Source organism: Megachile rotundata, chromosome 9 (assembly GCF_050947335.1).
Source record: "Megachile rotundata isolate GNS110a chromosome 9, iyMegRotu1, whole genome shotgun sequence".
NCBI classification, from domain to species: domain Eukaryota; kingdom Metazoa; phylum Arthropoda; class Insecta; order Hymenoptera; family Megachilidae; genus Megachile; species Megachile rotundata.
In genome coordinates, this window is record NC_134991.1 from 2,965,772 (window position 1) to 2,988,341 (window position 22,570).

General features: G+C 38.2%; 2 protein-coding genes across 3 annotated transcripts in view; one reads left to right on the plus strand and one right to left on the minus strand.

The window, feature by feature from the left end:
* Positions 1-22,570, plus strand: part of LOC100880726 (uncharacterized) — a 235,716-nt gene that overhangs the window by 12,698 nt on the left and 200,448 nt on the right. The gene's annotated exons all lie outside the window — the stretch shown is intronic.
* On the minus strand, positions 1,766-17,744 carry LOC143265125 (uncharacterized). Of its 2 annotated transcripts, none has more exons than XM_076535289.1 (2): positions 15,933-17,744; positions 1,766-2,041 (listed from the first exon to the last, which is right to left on the minus strand). In XM_076535289.1, the coding sequence occupies exon 1, from the start codon at positions 17,126-17,128 to the stop codon at positions 16,346-16,348; it is 783 nt and encodes a 260-aa protein (XP_076391404.1). In that variant the 5' UTR covers positions 17,129-17,744; the 3' UTR covers positions 1,766-2,041; positions 15,933-16,345. The 2 variants fall into 2 exon arrangements, with proteins under 2 accessions (XP_076391404.1, XP_076391405.1); XM_076535290.1 differs by having other exon boundaries at positions 1,766-2,099.

The window sequence follows — 22,570 nt, forward strand, 5'->3', positions numbered from 1 at the left end:
TTTATGTATTGTTTGTAATTAATTATTTCTTCTTTTGAAACACATAATTTGCGTATCTAAAAATCATTAAAAATGCGATTTAACGGGAAAACTTGTGAAAAATTAATTAATAATAAATCAAAGCGTATTTTTATTAATCAAACTAATATATATTTGCTACTAAATAAAGCGTAATAAAATAATAATACTTTTTGAGCGGGAAAAACCCATGATTCTCTGGGTATAAAAGGGCGTGCAGCAGAGGCTGCGAGAACAGAACAATCTTTGGAGTACTACGTGCCGGACCTCTTAGGAAGCAACGAACTGGAACAGTTTTAACTGGTAAGAGCCTACAAAATTCTTAGTTTTGACTGGGCAGCTGGTATCAGCCATTTGGATACTCGATCGTTGGGTAGTTCTAGTTATCTAGAATTAACCAGCTAACGCAGGCTCCCCAATTAACACGTTGAGCGCCACGCGTATTTCTAAGACAATCCCGTTCAGGCCACACCTGAATTATTACAGAAAATAAATTTTCTGTAATTCCGTAAAATAGTGTAAATTTTATAGTTCTCATGTTACACGCTGTCAGCCACCGATGGGTGATGCGGCCTAAACGGAAAGTCTAGTGTCAGCCACCGATGGCTGACGCGGTCTAAACGGAAAGTCTAGTGTCAGTCACCGATGGCTGACGCGGCCTAAACGGAAAGTCTAGTGTCAGTCACCGATGGCTGACGTGGCGCTCAACATGTTAAGCGATCAGGTTTTGGATGCCGATTTGTGCTCTGACAAAAAGGGCCATGAAACTAATTAGTTTAGAGTTTAGAGTCAAACAAGGAATAACTATTCTACGTCTAATACGAATTTTAGAGTTTTTGTAATTAACCAAATATTGTTCTGTCAGTTTTGTTAGGATCTAGATCCATTATTAAATTGCGTTATTTTCTTGCATTGCATATATCATTATAAAACCGCGTAATTGAAGTAGTTAGCTACCGTTCTGCGATTTGCGACAACAACAAGTCTATTATACTCCAATTTGCTTATAGAATTCAGTCAAACATACATTTTTATATCCGCTAAAGAAATTGTTAATTATAACTCTCTTTCTCATCATTACTTGAATAAACCTAATTAATGAAAGGTATTAACCTGTAGATTTCACTCTTTAACCACACGCCACCACGATCCCACATTCTTTTAGAATTAGTTATAGTAAAAACGAGTCGCTTAATAGGCAAAAGCCGCTCTTTGCTTCATAAGTGCTGTAAAATACCTGAGTCTAGTCGCAGGGACGTTACACCTCCATCAAAAAAGACACCGATCGTACTCAGACAGTATTTCAACAGTACATAGTAAATTGACTATCAATAAGTATTTGAAATGAAAGATCCTTCACTTCTAGCTTTCTAGATTTTCGCACTGTACACGCGGTTGAATCACTCACTCACTCGTGTATGCAAATGTTTAGTTTAATGAGTAGGAGATATAACTTTAGCGATGCGAAATTCTGATCCGCGATCCTTGACCTGGCTCCGAAAAGTTGACAAAGTCCCTAAAAGTCCATTCAAGCGGGAATCTGCGGTCAAGATCCCCAGGAAATAAATCGCAATTATTTAATAGCGTACAGGTATAAGTCTATAGATGCACTGCAGATCTCTCGTTGAAACGGCGTAGATTATACTGAACTGAAAAATACGAGTATCGGAAGGCCAGTCGGCGGAGGCGATGACTCCTCACGTTTACAAACAAAGTGATTACTGCACAATTTAGCGTCAATACGATATTACGTTAACAAAAGTTTTTTCTATACATAGTACATATAAGTTGGCCAGGCTGACGTGCCGGGCCTGGGCGAGGTGAACGGTTGGCGGCTTCGTGTCGCGTCCCGGAATCCGAGTCGAGGTTCGGGAGGCTGGTGTCTCAAAGCCAGTCTCAGGGAAGCCGGGGGCCTAGAGAAAAATTCCTTACAGCAGGCAATGGAGTCAGGTGATGTCTTTGGAACCCGCGGATTGGACTGGGCTCCAACTCTTGTGCGGTGGTGGGTCTAAGACTCGAACACCTGCCGATATAAGCGAAAGCTCAGGAGCGGCGGAGCGGCAAAAGGCCATGATGCTCAACTAGACAATAAACATAGTACATATAAAAAATAATGAAACTAATTATGCAGCGAAATCAGTGGATACACTTCCGTATTTTCCCCATTGAATTTTTTCAAAGTTGATACGTCCCCTGAAAGCCTTTGAGGTGAATTATCTAATGGCACAAATCCCAGCTTTCGGAACCTCTTAATAAAATTTTTATGAATTTTTTATCAGAGACCCTAAAAATACATTAAAGTCTATGGGAGAGAAAAATTGAATTCAAAAATTTTTTATTTTTTTATTTTATTCAATCGGATACAGAGTCTTAATACATTTAATAGTGTTTCAAAGGGGTTGAGCACATTTTGGGCGACCTAACCTAACTTTAGGGTCTCTCATAAAAATTCATAAAAATTTTATTAAAAGTTTCCGAAACTTAAAACTTATATCAAGCGACTAGGCTCCTCGAGTTCTATCAGGGGACGTATCAACTTTGAAAAAATTCGATGGGGAAAATACGAAAGTTCACCCAAATCAGTTACTGGTAGCACTATGAAACTGCAGAAGCGTAAAATTGCGTAAAACTGCAGCAGCGAACAGCAAAGGCCAAAGAAAGGCTAGATTCTTTTTGAAAATTCAGTCGAGGCTATGACATAATAATTTTAACAGAAGCATGGCTAAAACCTGACTGCGAATTCGAAATTGACGGTTTCAGAATAATCGGAAATGATTGGGAAAATAAGAGAGGCGGCGATGTTGCTATTTCGATACGCAACAGATTGCGATATTAAAGGTTATTAGGAATTTGTTGCACAGATCATCAAAAGCAGTTTCTCGCAATAAAAATGATCGAAGAAACGAATTGTAGTAAGTCTATTCCAAAGTAAGTATATTCCAGAATCGAGTGACCGTTAAACAAAATGAAACCAGGCAACGACGTCGCCCAGCGACGTCTAACAGTCCAGAGAGTCGTCGTTCGTCTTTAGCGTCGCTTTTTTTTTTTTAGAGCTTAGAGTTGCATCAACATCAAAGGTCATTAGCGACATTTAGCGTTGTGTGACAGCGAGTAGAGGCGAATTATGTGTTAAAATAATAAATATCCTTATGGTTTATAATCAATTGATTTGTTTTATTTTAGTTTTCCTTTATGCTCGGACGTCTGACTTACTACAAATAATTGTTTATCTCTCGTGCTTAAGTAAAATTAGAACCTAAATTTCTTAAGACAGACAAAAGATTTCCTAAAAGATAGGTAATTTACTAAAATATAAGTTATGTCTTTTCAATATAATTTTAAATAATATTCATAATGCTTTTTTAATGCAACTGTATATGAGTACTACAAATGAATCACTCTGAAATTATAATGTAGATAATTCTATACTAATTAATCTATAAAATGCATAAACATGGATTCAATAAAATATACTTGAAACAAAAGAATTGGGAAATTAACATTAATATTGAGACAATAAACGTAAGCATTCGTGATAAAGATATTACATATTTGTAAACACAAGTATATCTCTGTGTCTTTTGAGTAGGCTCCAGACATTTTTTATGCCATTTACCTTTGATCTCACACATTACTGATACTCGAGCCCAATGTAAATGCTCGTGCTGCCTTTTATCACTCATCACCCAAATAATTTAATTATTGTCAAGATAGTACAAGTCACTTACTATTTATTATATCGTTATCAACGTATAAGTAATAATTTTGCATGACCCAAAATAATTTTCCATACAAAATGTTATAGTCGCAAAAGTGAAATTTTCGTCGTGGTCCTAAATCGATGGTCATGAACTACAGTGGAGGACAAAAGTATTCGTACACTTGAAATATAGAAATAAAAAGAAGAATATTTTCTATATTATTAAGTATATTTAATCATATATAGCTGTATATTAAACATTACACTTATAGCAACAAATGACCCAAAATCGAAGGCAATAACATCATGGAGTAACTTGAAATGACTTGAAATTCACGAGACTGTAAGAAATCGCCGGGACAAACGTATTCGTACACTTAATTATTGTTACAATTATTTTAGCAGGAATTTTATAAATTAATATTATGTATAATAACTTTTCCGGCAAATCATATCGGCTTTCAGCATATATGTATTCTTTAAGATGTAATGCAATTTTACATGCACTAGTATCTGGTTTTTCTTTAATAGTTCGGACGATTTTGCGCTTTTCTCTCCTAATTAATTTTCGGGGTCTACCAGTTTTTTTCTTCCGCAATATTCCTTCTTTCTTATACTTGTTTATAATACTTTGTACAGTCGACCGACTCTTTTTTTAGTATTTCTGATATATTTCTATATGATTTACCTTCTTCATGTAACCGTATAACAATTTCTCTTTCTTCTAATGTTGTTTCATTGTATTTTCTCCCCATATTGTAAATATTAGAATTAAAGTGTACTCGCCGCGATTGCTACTGATTACACAAACAGAACATCATCTAATCACATTGATCAGAATGTCCTGATACTATTACAATTACTGTATTTATCAACATAAATGATAATGTACGAATACTTGTGTCCCGGAGATTTCTTACGGTTTCGTGAAATTCAAGTCATTTTAAGTTACTACATGATGTTATTGTTTTCGGTTTTGGGTCGTTTATCGCTGTAAGTGTAATGTTTAATATGCAGGTGTGTATGATTAAATATATTTAATAATATAAAAAATATTGTTCATTCTTGTTTCATTATTTCAAGTATACGAATACTTTTATCCTTCACTGTATATATTACTTCTAGTTCGATTGATTAAATGCGACAATTCAAGAAAAACGACCTGCATTGTTGAATCGAAAAAACGTTGAGTTTCAATACGACAATGCAAGACCTGAAGTCTTTTTACAGACCCGTACAAAATTAATTGAATTAGGTTGAAACATTCTTTTTCGTCTGTCGGTTTTCTCCAATTTGCTCCGTTGAATTATTACCTATTCCGATCAATGAACTAGTGTATTTTTTCAACAAAAGTTATAAAATACTTTTAAACAATTAGATTATAAAACTTCCTAGTAAATAGTGAAATGTTAGCTTTTAAATCTCTCTTAAAAATTGCTACAGTTTTTTTATCATTGATTACGTAGTTGGTAAGATTATACATAGATTGAAAAACAATGAAATATTTTTTGCAAATGATATAAAGAAGACATGTCACATAGTAAAATTTTATTAATTACTCCTGACTAAAGACTGAGTAGTTACAATGAGTAGTCGCATATTTTAAAGTCGATATTGAGAAATGCGTCACAATATAGTAAGTACAGGGTGTTTCCGGAACGTTGACACACGCGAAAACAGGGCGAATCTTCATGAAAAAATAAGTCAAAGATACAGAATACAATTTTTTAGACCATTTCATTTTTACAAAAATTGAATTTGAATATTTTTCAAATATTTGTGGAAAAGTTTACTTATAGCGTAAAAAATAACAAAATCGACAAATTGTTTATTAATTCTACAGTCAAAAAATATTACAAATCACTCATTATTAATGTGGAGTGTGGAATTGATTGTAAATAGTTTTGAATATCGTGTTTGAAACTTGGAATCAAATCGATTGTAAATAGTTCTGAATGTTGTGTTCGAAAGTTATCGATATGATTAACAAATTGATAACGAGACAAAGAAAACGCGGAGGAAAAAAGACGGCAATTCGTTGGCGAAATTCAGACACGAAAGACGTTTCGAGAAAGTTGGCGAAATTTAACGAGAACGAATAGAAATAGCAATTGAGCGTATAAATTCCGTTTAAAGATAGTTAGTTAAAAGTGTTGTTGTTACCAGTGTTTGTTTTGTTTGCTTAAAATAAATTGTTTTGTGTGTTTTGTTTAAACCTTTCCGCGAAGTCAGAGATGAGACCTATCAAGAGGTCCTCTCATTAAGCATACTTCAAAGACGTGGGTTCCCAATGTATCGGGCTTGAACCAGATACCAGTTACCATGTGCACCACAGCAGCACGATTTATGGCGGGCATACAATGGAAGTGTCTACGGTTATTCGAAACTAACCTGTCATATCTTTTCAAAGGTCAAACAACCACTTTGATTGGTTACCTTTGATGACATTCATGCGAGACCAACTTCCGGAAGCTCAATCGCTAATCAGATTGGACAGGACAGAGAAATGAATCGGTTTACAAGAAACCGATAAGAGAACAAGTTCAATTCAGACAATTGTAAATATTACTTCAATCTATAACGAAAAGACATATTCAGAGTTTAAAGTTTTCGAATTGACGATCACATATAGTCGATTAGCTTTCGTTACGGAGCAGCGTTATTATACAATCAGATTCTAACAACATCTTTCTTACCAAGTAATATTTCGTTTCAAAAAGAGCATTGATAACATATTGAATCATCCTTATTACCGTAAAAGGAGTAAGGAAACGCGAAAAGTGCGGGAGTTAATCCAAAGATTAACGATCAAACATCGCGTTATTGAACAAAACTATTTACAATCAATTCCATACTCCACAGTCGGCCATCCTGCAATGATACCCGCCCCGGGTATCACGTTTTCTAATATTTGCAACTCGATTCATTAATGAATTTATTCGTCGTCTGTCACGTCAATACCTGCGTCACTACTTTCGTCAAAATCATCGTGCTCGTCATGTGCCCACAATTTCATCTGATCTGCTGACGTAGACGTTTTGTTTGGTCCTATATGATCTCCAACTTTTTCCACAACGTATCGATTGTGTCGAAGAACTTTAGAAACTCGATATGGTCCAAGAAAATTCCCTGCTAATTTCAGCCCAAGACCCTGTTGTGTCCTTTTGATAGAAACTAAGTCATCTTCCCTGTACATTGTTGCTTCCTTTCGTTTTTTATTAAAACTTCTCTTATTCTCTTCCTGAATTTTCGCAAGTTGTTCTTTCGCTTTCGCTCTCAGTTCGTTTCGATTTTCTTCAAAATTAGCGACCCATTCCTCTTCTAACATCTCCCTAATTTGTGGATCATCTCGCATACACGTTCCAAAAAACAACTGGAATGGTGACGTTTTAATACTACGATGTGGCGTTGCTTTGAAAAATTTTTGAGCTGCTTCCAAATTTCGATACCACTTACCCGGTTCGGGTGCTGACAATTTCGTAAGCAATGGAATAAATGTACGATTTACCCGCTCAACTTGCCCATTTTCCCTCGGAGGTCCAGTTGTAATAAGCGAATGTTGAATCTTTTCCCTACTACAATACTCTTGAAATTCATTAGATGTAAAAGCGGCTCCCCTATCTGAAATAATACGACGTGGGTTTCCGAACATTGTTGCCTGTTTTTCAAGTCGCAGAATCACTTCACGAGTATTTGCTGATTTCGTCGCATAAAACCAAACAAATTTAGTAAAAGCATCGATGACAATTAAAATATGTTGATAACCCTTCCTTGTTGATGTTAATGGTCCGAGGTGATCAATATGATATGTATCTAATGGAACCTCGCCTTTGCAAATTGGCGTAAGAAAACCATCTTGTTTACTCATCTTCCGTTCCGCTAATATGCAATCAATACAATTCCTAACAACTTTCTCCGTTTTAACCTTCATACCTGGAAACCAATAATCTCTTCTAACCCTTAACGAACGAGCGCATTTTCTAAAACTATGACCAGTAGGTCGAGGGATTTTTAAGAAATTAAGTGCTTCATTTCCAGAGCGAGAGAAGGTGCATAATTAATATCGCTTTATTGGATTTTATAAAAACTTACCGGAATAATAGGTAGTATATGAACAGATATGTCCATACAAAAGATCACTAAAGTGAAAATTTCAGAAAAATAATAGGAATTGAAATAAACAAATAGATGCGTGTATGTAATGTATAGATTTGTATACATTTATAAATTTATTTTTTATAGTTTAACGATATATTTACACAAAATTACTTATATTTTTTGTGTGTGTGGTACTTCTCCCAACAGTCCCCAATGTGAATACCAGGTTTTTTACTACAAGTATCGCAATAATTACGTGTTTCCCGCCTTCCTCCCGGCGTTATCACGTCATGCCGCGTGTATGGCGGCATTCGATTTTTTTAGAATATTTACAATGTCGCGAGTATGGCGGCATTCGTTCGTTAAGGGTTAAGTCATTGTTTCATTTTTGCTGCTGCAAAATGTCCTTTCCCATGAATTTGTTTAATTATCTGAGACTGCAAAATTTTCGGCACAACCAAACAAACGTCTGCATCAACAATTTTGAAAAGTAAACCCCCCCCCCCCCCCCCCCCGTATTAAACATTCGTCCATTTGCTCTGCTTTCACACGTTCAAAAATTCGACATGTCTCATCATCTTTCTGCTGTAATTGTCTTATTTTAAACGTCATTCCGTCGTCCTCACGAATTAACAAACACTCTGATAGTGGGTTTCTGCTAAGCGCGTCTACATGATCATTGCTCTGCCCGGTCGATATTCTATATTCTATACTATAATTAAATTCCTCCAATAATAGAGCCCATCTCGCAACATGCACACATAAATCCCGTTTTTTCATAGTCAATGCAAAAGCCTTACAATCCGTAACTATTTTAAATTCAATGCCTGATAAATATGTTCTAAATTTTTTATGACCTTTAACAGTTGCAAGTACTTCTAATTCGTAACTCGGGTACTTCTCCTCCGCTTGTGTCGTTTTACCGCTTGCAAAATAAACGGGATACATTTCACCGTCATCATCACAGAATTGCATTAATATTACACCGAATCCATGGACAGATGCATCCGTATGTAACTCAGTCCGCACTTCTAGCCTATATAATTTTAATGCTAGTGTATCACATAATTTAAATTTTAGTTCCTCAAACGCCGCTGTTTTCTTAGAACCGAAAACAAATTCGACATCATTCCGCAACAAATTACTCAGCGGTCTCGCGATCGATGCATATCCCTTAATAAATTTCCGGATATATCCAGTTAAACCCAAAAAACTCTGTACCTGTTTGATTGTTGTCGGTTTTGGAAATTAGCAACTGCATGCATTTTCTGTTCCGCGGATCGAATACTGCCATTTTCCACTATGTGACCTAAAAATTCAACTTTACTCTGCAACATTGCGCATTTTTTCCAATTTATCTCTAGTTCTTGGGTTATTTAGTTGAATTATCAGGCAAAAACATCATGCAAAACAAACACGAACCAATGCTGAATAAAGTAAATCAGCAACCCATATGCCTAATTGCTTAAACTTATTAAATACAATGGACTTTACTCACGCATATTGGATGTAAATTATCGTACTACTTTCAAGACAATGTTACGAGCCGGTGGGGTCACAGCCGCGTGGCTGGGGGCTGTATTTTAGTCAAGTTGGTGTTACTAGGCTAACTCAGGTTTGTTACTTAACCTGAGCGCCAAAGGAAAGTAGACGCGGGGACGAACCGACGTATGGCTAACGCCGGGAGCCCCAGGAGGTTGGCTATGGTGAACGAACCGACGTATGTTGTCAACGCCGGGTGTCACAGGAAATGTTAGTATTTTGTGCTCGTAACAAAGATATGCCAGTATACCTCGAGCGGCTAAGATATACCGACTGGTGGGTTTATTAGGACTTTGGTTTATAATTGACAAAGGCAAAGATTAAGTTTAAAAAATAAAAGTTGACAATATATTCTTTTCCCAAAACCGGAATTACAAATGATTATGTGTATTTGTCGGTTAAGGTGATTTTTACAAGAAATGTTCTTGACTTGATTTTACTTGAGTTTAAAATGTTTCGACTCCGACAAAGCGAGAATCTAATCCTGCCCAGTTTTAACGAAAAACAAGCGAAACGGGGACCCGAAAGTACTTTAGGAAAAATGCCTAACAGTAAAACTATACGTACTGTACGGTAATCAAAAGTTGCTCGAAGGGGATTCTAACTCGATCTTGCTCAAAAGTGACTTAGTTGTAATGCAACGTGAAATGGCTCTAACTAAACTCTGACAGAGGTTCCTCGTTAGTCCAAGTTCGAGAATCAACTGGGTCCACGGACAGAGGTTCCGTATTAGATGACGTTCACGAATTAAATGGGTCCACGGACAGAGGTTCCGTATTAGACGACGTTTAATAATCTACTGGGTCCGAGGCGTCTTCTCCACAACCCTTTTTATACTCAAAAATGGGTAGAAAACGAGTAGTGGTGGAGACGGTGGGAACGAATCAACGCGACGTTTTCGTCTAACGAATTTTCATCGCGTTGGTCCGAAGACGTTGGATGTTCTCGAGCGAAGCCTAATAAGGAAACCCTGGTAACTGGAAAACCTAGGCAAGACTAGACTCTCGCTTCGCGGTGGTCTTAGGCTATTCCTGAATATTCATCTTCGAGGAGTAAAAAATCATTGGCGTACGTAACAACAACATGAAAAGAGCTTAACACAACAACCGAGTAAGAGGTGATTCTGAAAATTCTGAAAATATAAATTGAAAATGTATAATATAATGAAATATTTTTATTTCAATCATTGTTTGCGAGAAAATCGAGTTTGAATATTCGTTAAGTACACGTGCACTTATTGTCAATTTAACCGCGAGTTTTGTAGTTTATTTAATTTAGCTTGCTGGTTAATATGCGATATCAGGACTGTTGCTTTTGTGGTAGTTGGTTTATGTCAATTCTATTAAAGAATTAGCAGTATTTTTGAAGATGTTATAAAAAAGGATACAGCATTCGCGAATACTTTTTATTTAAATTGTACATACATATATACTAAATATCCGCTACGTGATGCTTTGCGAATGGTCGGCGATTAGTTTTTGCTTTGGAAGATAAAAGCAGATTGACACTTGTTCCGAACGTGCGACGGAACACAATACGGGAGAGGATTTCGTAGGTAGTTTATGATGGGTCCGGGTCTAACAATTATTTTTGAAAGACGAATTTTAGCCATTGCCGGAAATTTAATTTTACATTTTTTCAAACAATGCCTTTAGAATTTCTAACTCTTATTTCGCTTTCAATAACTACTCCATCATAAACGGGGTTTTTCCCGAAAGGTCACCGAGTTTGGACCTCGGTCCTTTCGTAGCGGTACTTTTTAGGACAACGTGCGTGTCACCTGGAGGGAGAAACCTCGGCATTGCCGACTTTCAAAATCTTCCCGTACTCATCGGTATTTTTCCCACCCTCTTCCAAAAAAGGCGCGCTCAGGACGCAAGAGGGGGTAGGCCCAACGTCAAGGGGCATGTTGATTGGAAAATAAACATTCTTAATGAGACCCAATCAGCATGTCTCCTTTTTGCTTCCGACGTGTCGAGGAAGTGACGCCGAAGACGTATCGTCAGAGTTTATACTAAACTCAATCGAGTCGGACAAGTTAAGAATTAATAAGAAGGCCATTTGTTTCGGACCTAGAAGTTAATACTGCGGTCAATCGCTTCGGACCTAGAAATCATACAAAGGTCATTCGTTTCGGACCAAAAGAATTCACAAGTCATTCGTATCGGACGTAGAATTCGGATGTATAATTCACCACAAGTCAACATTTCGGTCTTGGAATCAAAAAAGTCAACCGTTTCGGACTCATCCTTAAAACATTATTCCTAAGATTAATTTCTTTTGAATAAACCAACGTGCGCGAGTCAGCACAACACTCAATCGTAATCATAGAACTGCAGATCGAATACGTAAGATATATGTATGTGTGTTTAAAAAATTTTGTTAATATCAATTAAAATAGGATATTTCTCTTACAAGACAAAATTACCGCTTTAAGTTTCTACAATTCCCAGTTCAAAGCTTTGAGTGCTAAGAATTTAAAAATTCCATTCGGTGCCATCCTAGCAAAGAACAGAACAGTGTAAGAGGAAAAGAAAATAATAAAGTAAACTATTAAAAATAGTCAGGAGTTCAATGATATTTTGTACAATAGGCGATTTTTTTTCGTGGTGGAATCTACATATGTATACTCTAGCATTATACATAGTAAAACGTTCGTGAGTTTCGCGATCTCCGGCTTCTAGCTTATTTCGAATTTCTAATATCTCTGGGTCGCCTCGCTGTTTTTTGTTTTAGGAAGACAGAAATCCAATAATGGACATCTGGGAAGATAGCCCAGATAGTGTGGGACTCTCGCTTCCGGCGCCCCAAGAAGAGGGGCGGTTTCCACGCATACCCACTAAAACTGTCTCCCGTCCCCGCCAAAAGGGCGGAGGTTGGCGGCAACCCGCCAGACTTCCTTACCGGTTGGGCATAGTAGACCTGGTCTAGGCCATTGCTCGCAGTTGTGGAAGAGAGACTGGCCCCCCGCCCCTCGCGTATGTGTGTTCCATGTGTGGGGAATGGATGTTCTCAACCAAAGGGTTTTGGTCCGATAGGCCACGTCAAGGTCTAAGGGAAGGTTCCCGGGCAAAGTTGCACTGACCTCCAGCTTGCCTTGTAACGCCCCCTTGGCACCGCCACCCGGTGGGCTCGAACATACGGCAAAAACCGCGACCTCTCCCCACCATTTCCCACCTAAGTGTCATAATATGTTTTCCTATGCTTAATTCTAATTCATCGCACTTTCTAATTACCTGTTTTGTTCTCGCGTTTCGAAAATTTCGGCTCCCCGCCCCCACCACCACCCCCGCTCCCCCACTCCCAACAAGAAAGATGCCTTCTTAGTATATCCTGTCACCTCTGTATATCCTACGCTATTTCCGACATCTCATTTTCCGCTCATGTTTTAAATTTCCACGCACCGCTTTCCATCGCGTTTTCGCGTTGTTTCCCCTTCCCTTGCGCCCTTTTAACCCTTTGCGTTATCGCCGCTTACCGACTTTCCCCGCATTTCCTATTACGCCCCAGTCTTCTTCCACAACGCTACATGAGCCCATTGCTCTCGGTAAAAATTTCTTCTTCCGCTCTCCTGTCGATTCCACTCGGTCCCCGTTGTCGCCCCCTAATGGTGCCATGACCAGGCTGACGACTGGGTTCCTTGCTGAATCAACAGTTGATCGGAAGGGTGCTCGATTCGATTTGATTTCTCTCCCTCCTCACCCCGCTTCGTCGGTCCCCGTTTTGTGCCCCCTAATGGTGCTATGACCAGGCTGACACCGGTTTCCTCCCTTGCGGGTTTGAGTCGTTTGATCGGTCGTGTCTATATTTGTTTCTCCGCTTCTTCCACTCCTGCTCTTCCTCTTCTCCCTCTCACTGTCTTCTCGCTTCTTCCCCTCCTCTTGCCGTTTGAAAAGCGCACCATGCCTCCGCCGTCTTGCTTGTTGCTGCATCCTTTCGCTTCACCCTTTAGGGCCGCTCTCCAAGTGCTTGCAGCGTTCCTTCCTTCGCCATGCTGGATATTCTTAATGCGGCCCCTTTGCTTCACCATCGTTGTGACTTCGGAGTTTCCAGAGTGCTGGAGCGTTTTCCGCAGTTCTTCCAACACTTTTCCGCCATTTTCCCGCTTTGCACTGTTCCTCTGCACTCGCGCACGTGGTCACGTATATTCCCCTGTATCCGCAACACTCCCAGCACTTCACTGCACTCCCACAACACTTTCCTAACACTACACCGGATTAGTTGCCTATCTGTTAATTATTTTTTATTTATTTATTTATTAATCTACTAATCACTTCACTATTTATAATAATTTATTCGTTAATTATTAATTAATTAATATTATTATTATTATTATTATTAATCTCATTCACTTCATTTATTTATTAATTAATTAATTACTTCCTTCCTTCACTTCGTTCCGTGTCGTCTCGCCTCTTCCTCTTCTCCTCCTCATTGTCTTCTTGTTTCAACCTATCCGCTTACCATTTGAAAAACGCGCCATGTCTCCGCCATCTTGCTTGTTGCCGCGTGACTCCGCTTCACCCATAGGTTTCATCCTTAAGGGCCGCTCTCCATGCGCCTGCAGCGACCCTTCCCCGGCCATGTTGGATGTTTGCGAACCGGCCTTTACGCTCTACGCTTTCCCTCGCGCGGAGATGCCCACGTGTTTGTACGATATATCGAAGCATGCTCGACCGACGCCATTATTTATTTACTCTTAAATCATGAAAATACGAAAACAGTCAAAACTAATCACCGCGTGCATTCAGTATGCCTCATTCGCCCTTTCCCGCACTCTAAATCCCTAATGACATTTACATTATTAATTAATTAATTTAATTTCTGCGACTTTCTCTCGCAACTTCGACATGTCGCACGACCACGTGTTCGCGCAAGTCCTTCTTCGAGGGCAACTTTCACCTTCAAATTGCACTATTTTCACTCGCGATATATAAAAATAATCGTGTTTAAGTCGCGCACATATTTATTTTATTCCGCGGTCGGCCCGAACACTCGTTTCCTCGCTTTCGATTACTCATGGGTTTGCACCCCATGCTTTCCCTCGCGTCGCGTGAAGGTCGCCATTACCGAAATTTCGATTTTTATTTATAAATTTATTATTTCACCTCCGATTTTTCCAAAACTTCACCGCTCACTTCCCCCACAGTCTCGCCTCACTTCACAACATTATTTATCACATTTTAACCACTTTTTCCCACCAAAATTGAACTTTATCGCGGAGCGACCCCCGAACACGTGCGCTCGCCACGACAGCCAGCCGTGCTCAGTTACTTTTATGCATAAGACTGGCAATCCTACAGCGTCAATTTCTCCGTTACCGTCTACGGGATGCCTACTCAATGCATCTGCTACCCTATTATGGTCTGCGCTATGATGTTCAATGTTATAATTATATTCAGACAATCGAATAAACTACCGACCGATTCTTGGGTTAAGATCTCGTTTGTCCGCCAGTAGCTTTAGACTGTTACAATCTGTTTTCATAGTAAAACGTATGCCTATCAGGTACACGCGGAATTTTTCCAACGCGCTCACGATCGCAAGAGCTTCTAATTCATAGGAATGGTATCGGGCTTCTTCAGGCGTTGTCTTTCGGCTGTAGTAACTGACAGGGTGCCATTTGCCATCAGTATGTTTTTGGAGCAACACAGCTCCTACTCCCTGCGTATATGCATCAGTGTGTACCTCTGTTTCGGCCCTAGGATCGTAAATGCAAACGATTCCCTCTGTGCGGTGCCCCATGTGAAGGGAATTCCTCTTTTTGTCAGATCGGTGAGCGGCCTCGCTAGAATTGCAAAACTTTTTACGAATCGCCGGAAATAACTCGCTAATTCTACGAAGCTCTTTACATCATGAACGTTTCTTGATTCCGGAAATGTACGAATGCTTTCCAGCTTGTATTGTCCCGGTTTTATACCTTCTTTACTTATTTCAAGTAATCAATTTTTGTTTTCAAAAAATGACACTTCTTTATATTAATTGTAAGACCTGCATCCCGAAGAGTCTCTAAGACTTTTACTAATCTCTCAATACCTTCCTCCACTGTTGTACTGGGGATGATGATGTCATCGAGGTATGCCATTGCAATATCGTACCTCATCGATCCCAATACAACGTGGATCAGCCTCTGAAAAATTGCAGGAGCATTACACAAACCAAAAGGCATTCGCTTAAATTGATAATGCCCATCGGGGGTGCCAAACGCTGTTTTTTTCGCGCGACTTAGGTTCTATTTCAACTTGATAGTACCCGCTAAATAAATCTGAACTGGTATAATAAACCTGCTCATGAAGTCTATCAATTTGATCGTCAACGCGCAGTAACGGGTATCGATCCTTTACAGTAACCTTATTTATGCCTCTATAATCTACGCACATTCTCATTTCTCCATTCTTTTTACGCACTAACAAAACTGGGCTCGCAAACGGCGACACACTGTCTTCTATTACATCCGCTGACTTTAATTCCACAATCATATCCTTTAATTGCTCACGCTCATAGTACGCCAGACGATACGGTCTGTAAAATACAGGTTTATCAGTAGTGAATTCAATGTTCATAGTAATCTTACGTGTTCTCCCCAACTGGCTTATGTTCCATGCAACAAGGTCCCTATTGTCGTCGAGCGTTCGCAGCAGTTCTTCTTCATCTTCGCCCTCGAGGTCGGTATCGATCTGCTCTTTTAAAAGAGGTTCATCGTTCACCTCTCTCGTAGCCGTATCTTCCTCGCACGTTTCAGCTCGAGCGACAACGTCTCCTGGGTTGAAAGTCAGTTGGTGACCCTTGACATTGAGAATAGGTAGTACCGTCTCTCCTCCTTCGTCTGTATCCACCACGCAACGTGGTACCGGTGGTTCCTCGCTCCTCAGCCCTCCTTCCACGTACAGGTTGCGATTAGGAGTATCTGTAAATACTGTGATATGACCAAGATAAAGATCAGGTATTACTTGCTTGGTACTAGCACAAAGTGTTGCGCGTTGCGACTTAGTAGCCAATTTCGGGAATCCCGTGGTCTTCCCTAGCTAGGATCTTCAACTCCCCTGCCTTGCTTATGACCACAACGTTAGGGTGCTCCGTATATGGGTGTCCCACCAGCAACGCGACGACCTGACTACCACTCGGCACAATATGCACCTCTGTCTTGACAGCCACACCATCCAGGCTAACCTCTGCTGTCATAATTCCTACGGGTTGTACGCGTTCTTGGCCGTATCCAATGAGGCTTCGCAACTCCGTCTCATAATATGTGAATCCTAATTCACGAGCTACATCCTGCCGCAAGGTGACAACGCTGCTCCCCATGTCCACGTAGCACTGCACTTGTTTACCGTTCACCGTTGTCGTCTTAAAGTATTTTTGATGCGTGTCCCCTGCCACGTGTAACACCTGACTTCTTGTTATCGTGCTCAGCACTGTTGTCGTTACGGTAGATGACTGCTGTCCTTGTTTGGGGCACATACGCGCTAAATGTCCCTCTTCACCGCACTTGAAACATTTGGCAGTGATTCTCTGTCCATTACAATTGCGAACAATATGACCTGTTTGTTTACAAGCATAGCATCGCGGACCTTGACGGTTATAGGTTGTGGATCCCTGCGACTCATTTCGATTTGGGTTGGTAACTGTATGTAAATGTTTACTCGCACCACGAAGGTCTCGAAGCAGGTCGCTGGGTTTTTCATATCTGCTCAACGGACCTAGAAAATCTTGAAATCGTACGTTATTCAAACCGTCGGTTAACCATTCTATGGCCTCTCGTTCCGACATACCGGCATTGTTGCATCTAGCGAGCTTTTCAAAATAATATTCTGTAATATCTTGATTAGGTTTTCTTCGCTAATTTTCTGTTTCTCTCCGAGTCGAGACTGCGTTGCTAACATCCGAGAAATTTTCGCGTAACAATGACTTCCATTGTACCCACGTTCTGCTCATATGCGGCAAGCTATCTCGCCATTTTCGCGCCACCCCGGACATTTTTGCCAACGCGTGATGAATGATAGAAACCTCGTCCGTCCGTCAGGCAGCACGTCCACAAGTTCTCTATAGCGCCTTGGCTCCTCCGGTACTTCTTGTTCGTACATTATTCCGGAAAGCGTGATTTTCTCGCCCCTTGGCTTCACTTTTCCACTACCGAAATCTGCCTATCCTGAACTGTACCCACAGAAAATGCGCACAACACAACGTGCTCCGTTAATACACGCCCAGCACACGTGCTCACTAAAATACTTTGTTCACTCTAAATCGCCGTTTTTAATAAATGGTACTTTTAATAAGTCGACACGCAGAGAATCCCACTTCTGAAAAGTGTGGTATATTAAAGATAGAAAATTCGTTTTAAATATAGACTTTATTAGCTCGACTCCTTTCGTTACTCTCGGCATCGCTCGATAGACTGAGCTTCGCAACGTCGCGTCGGGCGCGCTCGGAAACCGCTTCGCGAACCGGAATCTGCCGACGCCCGTCGATTCGGCGGTCTTCCTTAAAATTTGATTGCTACAATATGTGATTTTTTTTATCTAACTATTCAATGTGATACATGCATTAATAACTATTGTAGAGTAGATTAAAGTAAGGTGTTTATTTTGTAATCGGATAGAGTACAAGAAATAAGTGCGCGTGTTTGCACGTGCAGAGTGAGTTTGGTACGTAAAGTATGCGCGACGCAATCCAAGTTTTTGTAAAATCTATTGGGGTGACGAAGGCAGTTTTTAAAGGGAGGAAAAGATGATCTCTGCAAAGTGCCGTACACCGTGAATGACGTCTTCTTTTTAGAAGAATCAAGGAAAAAGTTACGTCTTCCTCGCTTGTTTGGGTTAGGAAAAGGCCTATACTAAGAGAGTGCCGAGCAGCTCGTGGTGTCGTCTTCTCTCTTAGGAAGGCTGAGTATTTTCTGCCTTTTTGTAGAAAATGCTTGTCTTTTTATACGAAAACTAGGGGCTAGGTCCACCCAATCAGCGCAAAGTGGCGAGAAACGGCGAAAACGTGGACAAAAGTCAAAAAATGAAAATCGCAATTCTTGAAATCCGTTTAATGGAACTAGTTTATAAGGGATCTGTGCATACTGTTTTCACAGTTTTAATGATTTTATTATTACCATTTCGAAGATATGAGCCTCCAAAGTTGAATATTTTTTAAAGTCAATTTTTCCAGGTGAAGTTTAACATAATGTTTGCAATCGAATTATTAATTTAAGGATATTAGAATAGCCCAACCGTTAGACGAAAAACAGTGGCCGCTTTTGTCAGAGAGTCCGACAGCTACCGAGAGCAAAAACGGGATAGTTTTTGCGGGGTCTGACTCACTCTCACGGTTCGGGGTCTCGGTACAAGAGACAGACCGTGGGAGTGAGAGAGAGACCCCAAATAAACAGCTGATCGGCCGTTAGCTTCGAAGACAGCAAACGACAGTTTCTGAAAATTCGGAATCCGTGGAGGCGAGCGCTGATTGGCTCCACCGGCCGGCGACATCGTCCACGGAGGTCTAGAACCTTCCGCGGACGACGATATAAAATAACCATGGACGCCCGAGCGCGGTTAGTTCCAAAATTCCGATATAGCGTTAAGAGACGAATTGCGAAGCGATAATTTACGCGACTTGCGTAGAGAAACTGGAGTTGTTCTTGAGTAGACTACTTTGTCCGTGGCTAGCGGCGAGTACTCAATAAATAGTACTTTAAGAAACGACTAGATTAATTTCTTTCGCGTGGCAATATTTATTCGTAGATAATAATGCTGTTCATTATTTTTTAAATATTATGTTCATCCACTATTATCGGCTTTTTATATGATACTTTAACATTATAATTATGTAAGTTGCACAACAAAATGTTTATTTTTGACACTGATATGGAAAGAGGTATAAACCATAGACATATTTAATGTTTATGTAAGATAAAAGTTGTGATCTTCACCACGGTTCACCTACCAATTAGGCTTAAATGAAAGCTGGAAGCTTCCCGAACAAGAATCTGTAACGATATCTTGCGGTAATTTTGCGGTTTTCTGAGTTATTCGCATTTATGTTCACACGCGCGCCCTATTATCATACGTGACAACAGCGGTTTCGAACATTTTTCAAATATGTCGTCGCTGACCTTTGCAAAAAGTCTTGTTTTGTAGGTGAAATTTAAGTATCTACACCCATATATATGTAATATATATATATGTTAGAAACTTTTTCGAAAAGAGATGCGTTCCCAATTAAGGTGCTGGGGTAAGTGCCGAGAGGTCAAACTCAGTCCTCTTACCAAAGGCATCCCTGCCTCCCCACTACGTGGCCAGATCCTCCAGGAACAACGTCCCTATTCGACTAAGCAATTCAATAACAATCTATTTATCCTTTTCTACAATCTCAGGAACTAACAAAACACACAGCCCTGCGACATCTGATGTCCATACGACACCAAGTCAATAGCCATCATCTATCGCCACACTTGGACTCTCATAAACCACCTTTCGCTTAGACCTCACGCAGGCTATCCCTATCATAAATCGTTCGAAGGCAAAATAGCACAGGCTAATTGCCCTCAACGACCCTCCAAAATACGTTGGCGCTAACATATATATTACATATTAGATATTTAAAGTTTATTCAACAATTCAAAAAATAAAAATTTATTCACAATTTCTGATATTAAAAAATAAATTTGTTAATGAAGAAAATATTATTATGATAGTTCAAACATTCAAGTTTAAAATGCAAAAAGATTTAATTAATTTCGATAAATAGTTTCCGAAATAAGAATTCATACGTACTAGTTAACTAACCGTATTAGTTAACTAACAAATCAAAATTCGATTTTTAACACAAAAAATTAATTTGTAACACTAATATAATCATTTTATCGAAAAACATTTAAATAATTTATTTCAGAATCGAGGATATTAGTTTTGTCCACGTTTTCGCCGTTTTTCGCCACTGTGCGTCGTATCGGTCGCGTGCACTCGGCGTTTCTCAGTACTTTTCTTACTATATCTATTTACATTATTTCTATATGCTACACTGTTAATATTAGCTCGTACAAACCTGGTGACATGAAGGTAATTGTTGATATTCGGTATTTTTTAAAATTACATAAATGCAATATTTCCTAAAACAGTAAGAAGTTAAGATTTATCAATTGCCTTTCACAATAAACATATGTAATTGGTAAGAGAGATATATCATTTAAATATATTACTATTCAATATTTCTGTTCATCTATAATTTATTACAATATATTTTTGATATAATTTTAATCCAATATTGGAGATATATATTCATTTATTTACAGTATTATTTATAAATATTTATTATTATGAACCTTTTACCATTATAAAACATTACCTCATATTGAAAAATGTGAGTGAATTAAAAAATTGGTAATGAGAATAAATGGGAAACATCATAATACCATTTAATTAAGTTTAATAGTAGTAGATGTTAAATTTCGAAATCCTGTAGTCATACTGTATCTAGGAGCTATTAACAAACTGTCTCGCATTAAAAGACTTTCTTCGACGTGTACGCAAAATTTTTAACGTTCCAAATAAGAATGAATCTCTTGCGCTATTATTTTAAGTTTAGTCTCATCGTATATAAATACACATTTATGTAACTTCTTTATACCAAAATGTGTAGCTGATAAAGCTTAAAATGTATACGTCAGTATGTATTTGGTCGCCATTGTATCTCCACTAATAGAAACACCAGAATATTTTCCTTAAAAATGTTTCATTTGTGTAATTTTAGAAATTATTGAGTACTAAAATCATTGTAACGAATTGCTTCTCTAAAAGCGATTAGAAACATTCAACTAAAAATTTCTTTCATAATTTCAAATATCAAAAGACACATTAATAAGTGAAATCCTCTGTAACATTTTAAGTAAAATGTCAATTTGCTGACTAACGCAATAAAATAATGCTTTATATCGTTGGCATTTTGTAAAGGAAATGTTTCCTGTTTGAAAAATATCCTAATGAAGCATTCATAGCTGAATAGGTATACCTAACTCATTTATATTATACGAGTAAAATGAAAAATGAACAAAAAACATAAGTCATCTGTAACGGTGTAAATTTGATTGAGTACCTGAAGATATTTGCACGTAACTTCGAGGTGTTAAATGTAGCATTAAAAGAGAGAAAGAGAGAGGAGAAGAAGAAGAAGAAAAAGAAGTCACAGCTTAATTTCCGTAAATTTCTACGTTTAGATGATTATCTTCAGGAGACAAAATACTTTCAAGTGCGTAAAAGTTGTTTTATTAACTGCATACAAAAGGCATATAGTGAGAGGTTTTTATGCTGTGATGCAAAATGTGCTTTGTCATTTCTTGTCATATAAAAAGTTATGAAAGTTGAAAGCGACTCGAGGCGTCTTACATGTTCACAAAACTTTTTGTCATACATATGTAATTAGAAAATTCAGCATGTTTTTGTCTTAATTTCGAGAAAAATTATGCGGTATAATGTTTTATAAAAATAAAATAATTATTAGTTATAAATATTTAATTGATTGATTGCTATAGGGTTATTATTTCTTCAGAATTATTTATATTCAATTTTTCGAATATGTTAATTTTTTAATATTAATTACTGGCACACAGAAAATTATAATAAAAAATAAATTATAAAATTTGATTACATTGTTTACATTATGTTGATAATGAGAAATATAATTCTAGTTTTGTGAAAGTTTGCTTTTATCGCAATAATTAATAAGTATTAGACATAATCTTATAAATATCTCATGTCCGTGGACATATTTCTATCAATCTATAAATAACTCTTTATTCTGCAATTTGATATCATTGAAGATGATAGAAAAACTATTGTTATGTATTTTATCTAAATATTTGTTGTTACATGTGAGGTTGATTTGTTAATTTCCCATTTTCAAAACAATCAAGAAATATTTCGGTAAACGAACTGTTCCATATTAAAACATTTAAACAGTCTCTGTGCTTTTATAAAAGTTTCACGTGGGAGTTACATAATTTAATTAAATATGCATTGTTTTAAGAATGCTACATGTCATTAAAATTTTACTGCTCAAAATAATATTTCATATGTATCAACTTAATACTTTCAAGAATGTTTTTAAAGGATTAACTAACACATAATCTCATTTCTGTCGCCTGTAAATGACGTTGATACACATTTGAATGTCAGCGGCGTTATTATAAGTGACAAATTGATCGTGTTCTGTTAACGAGACTGCTTGTTATAG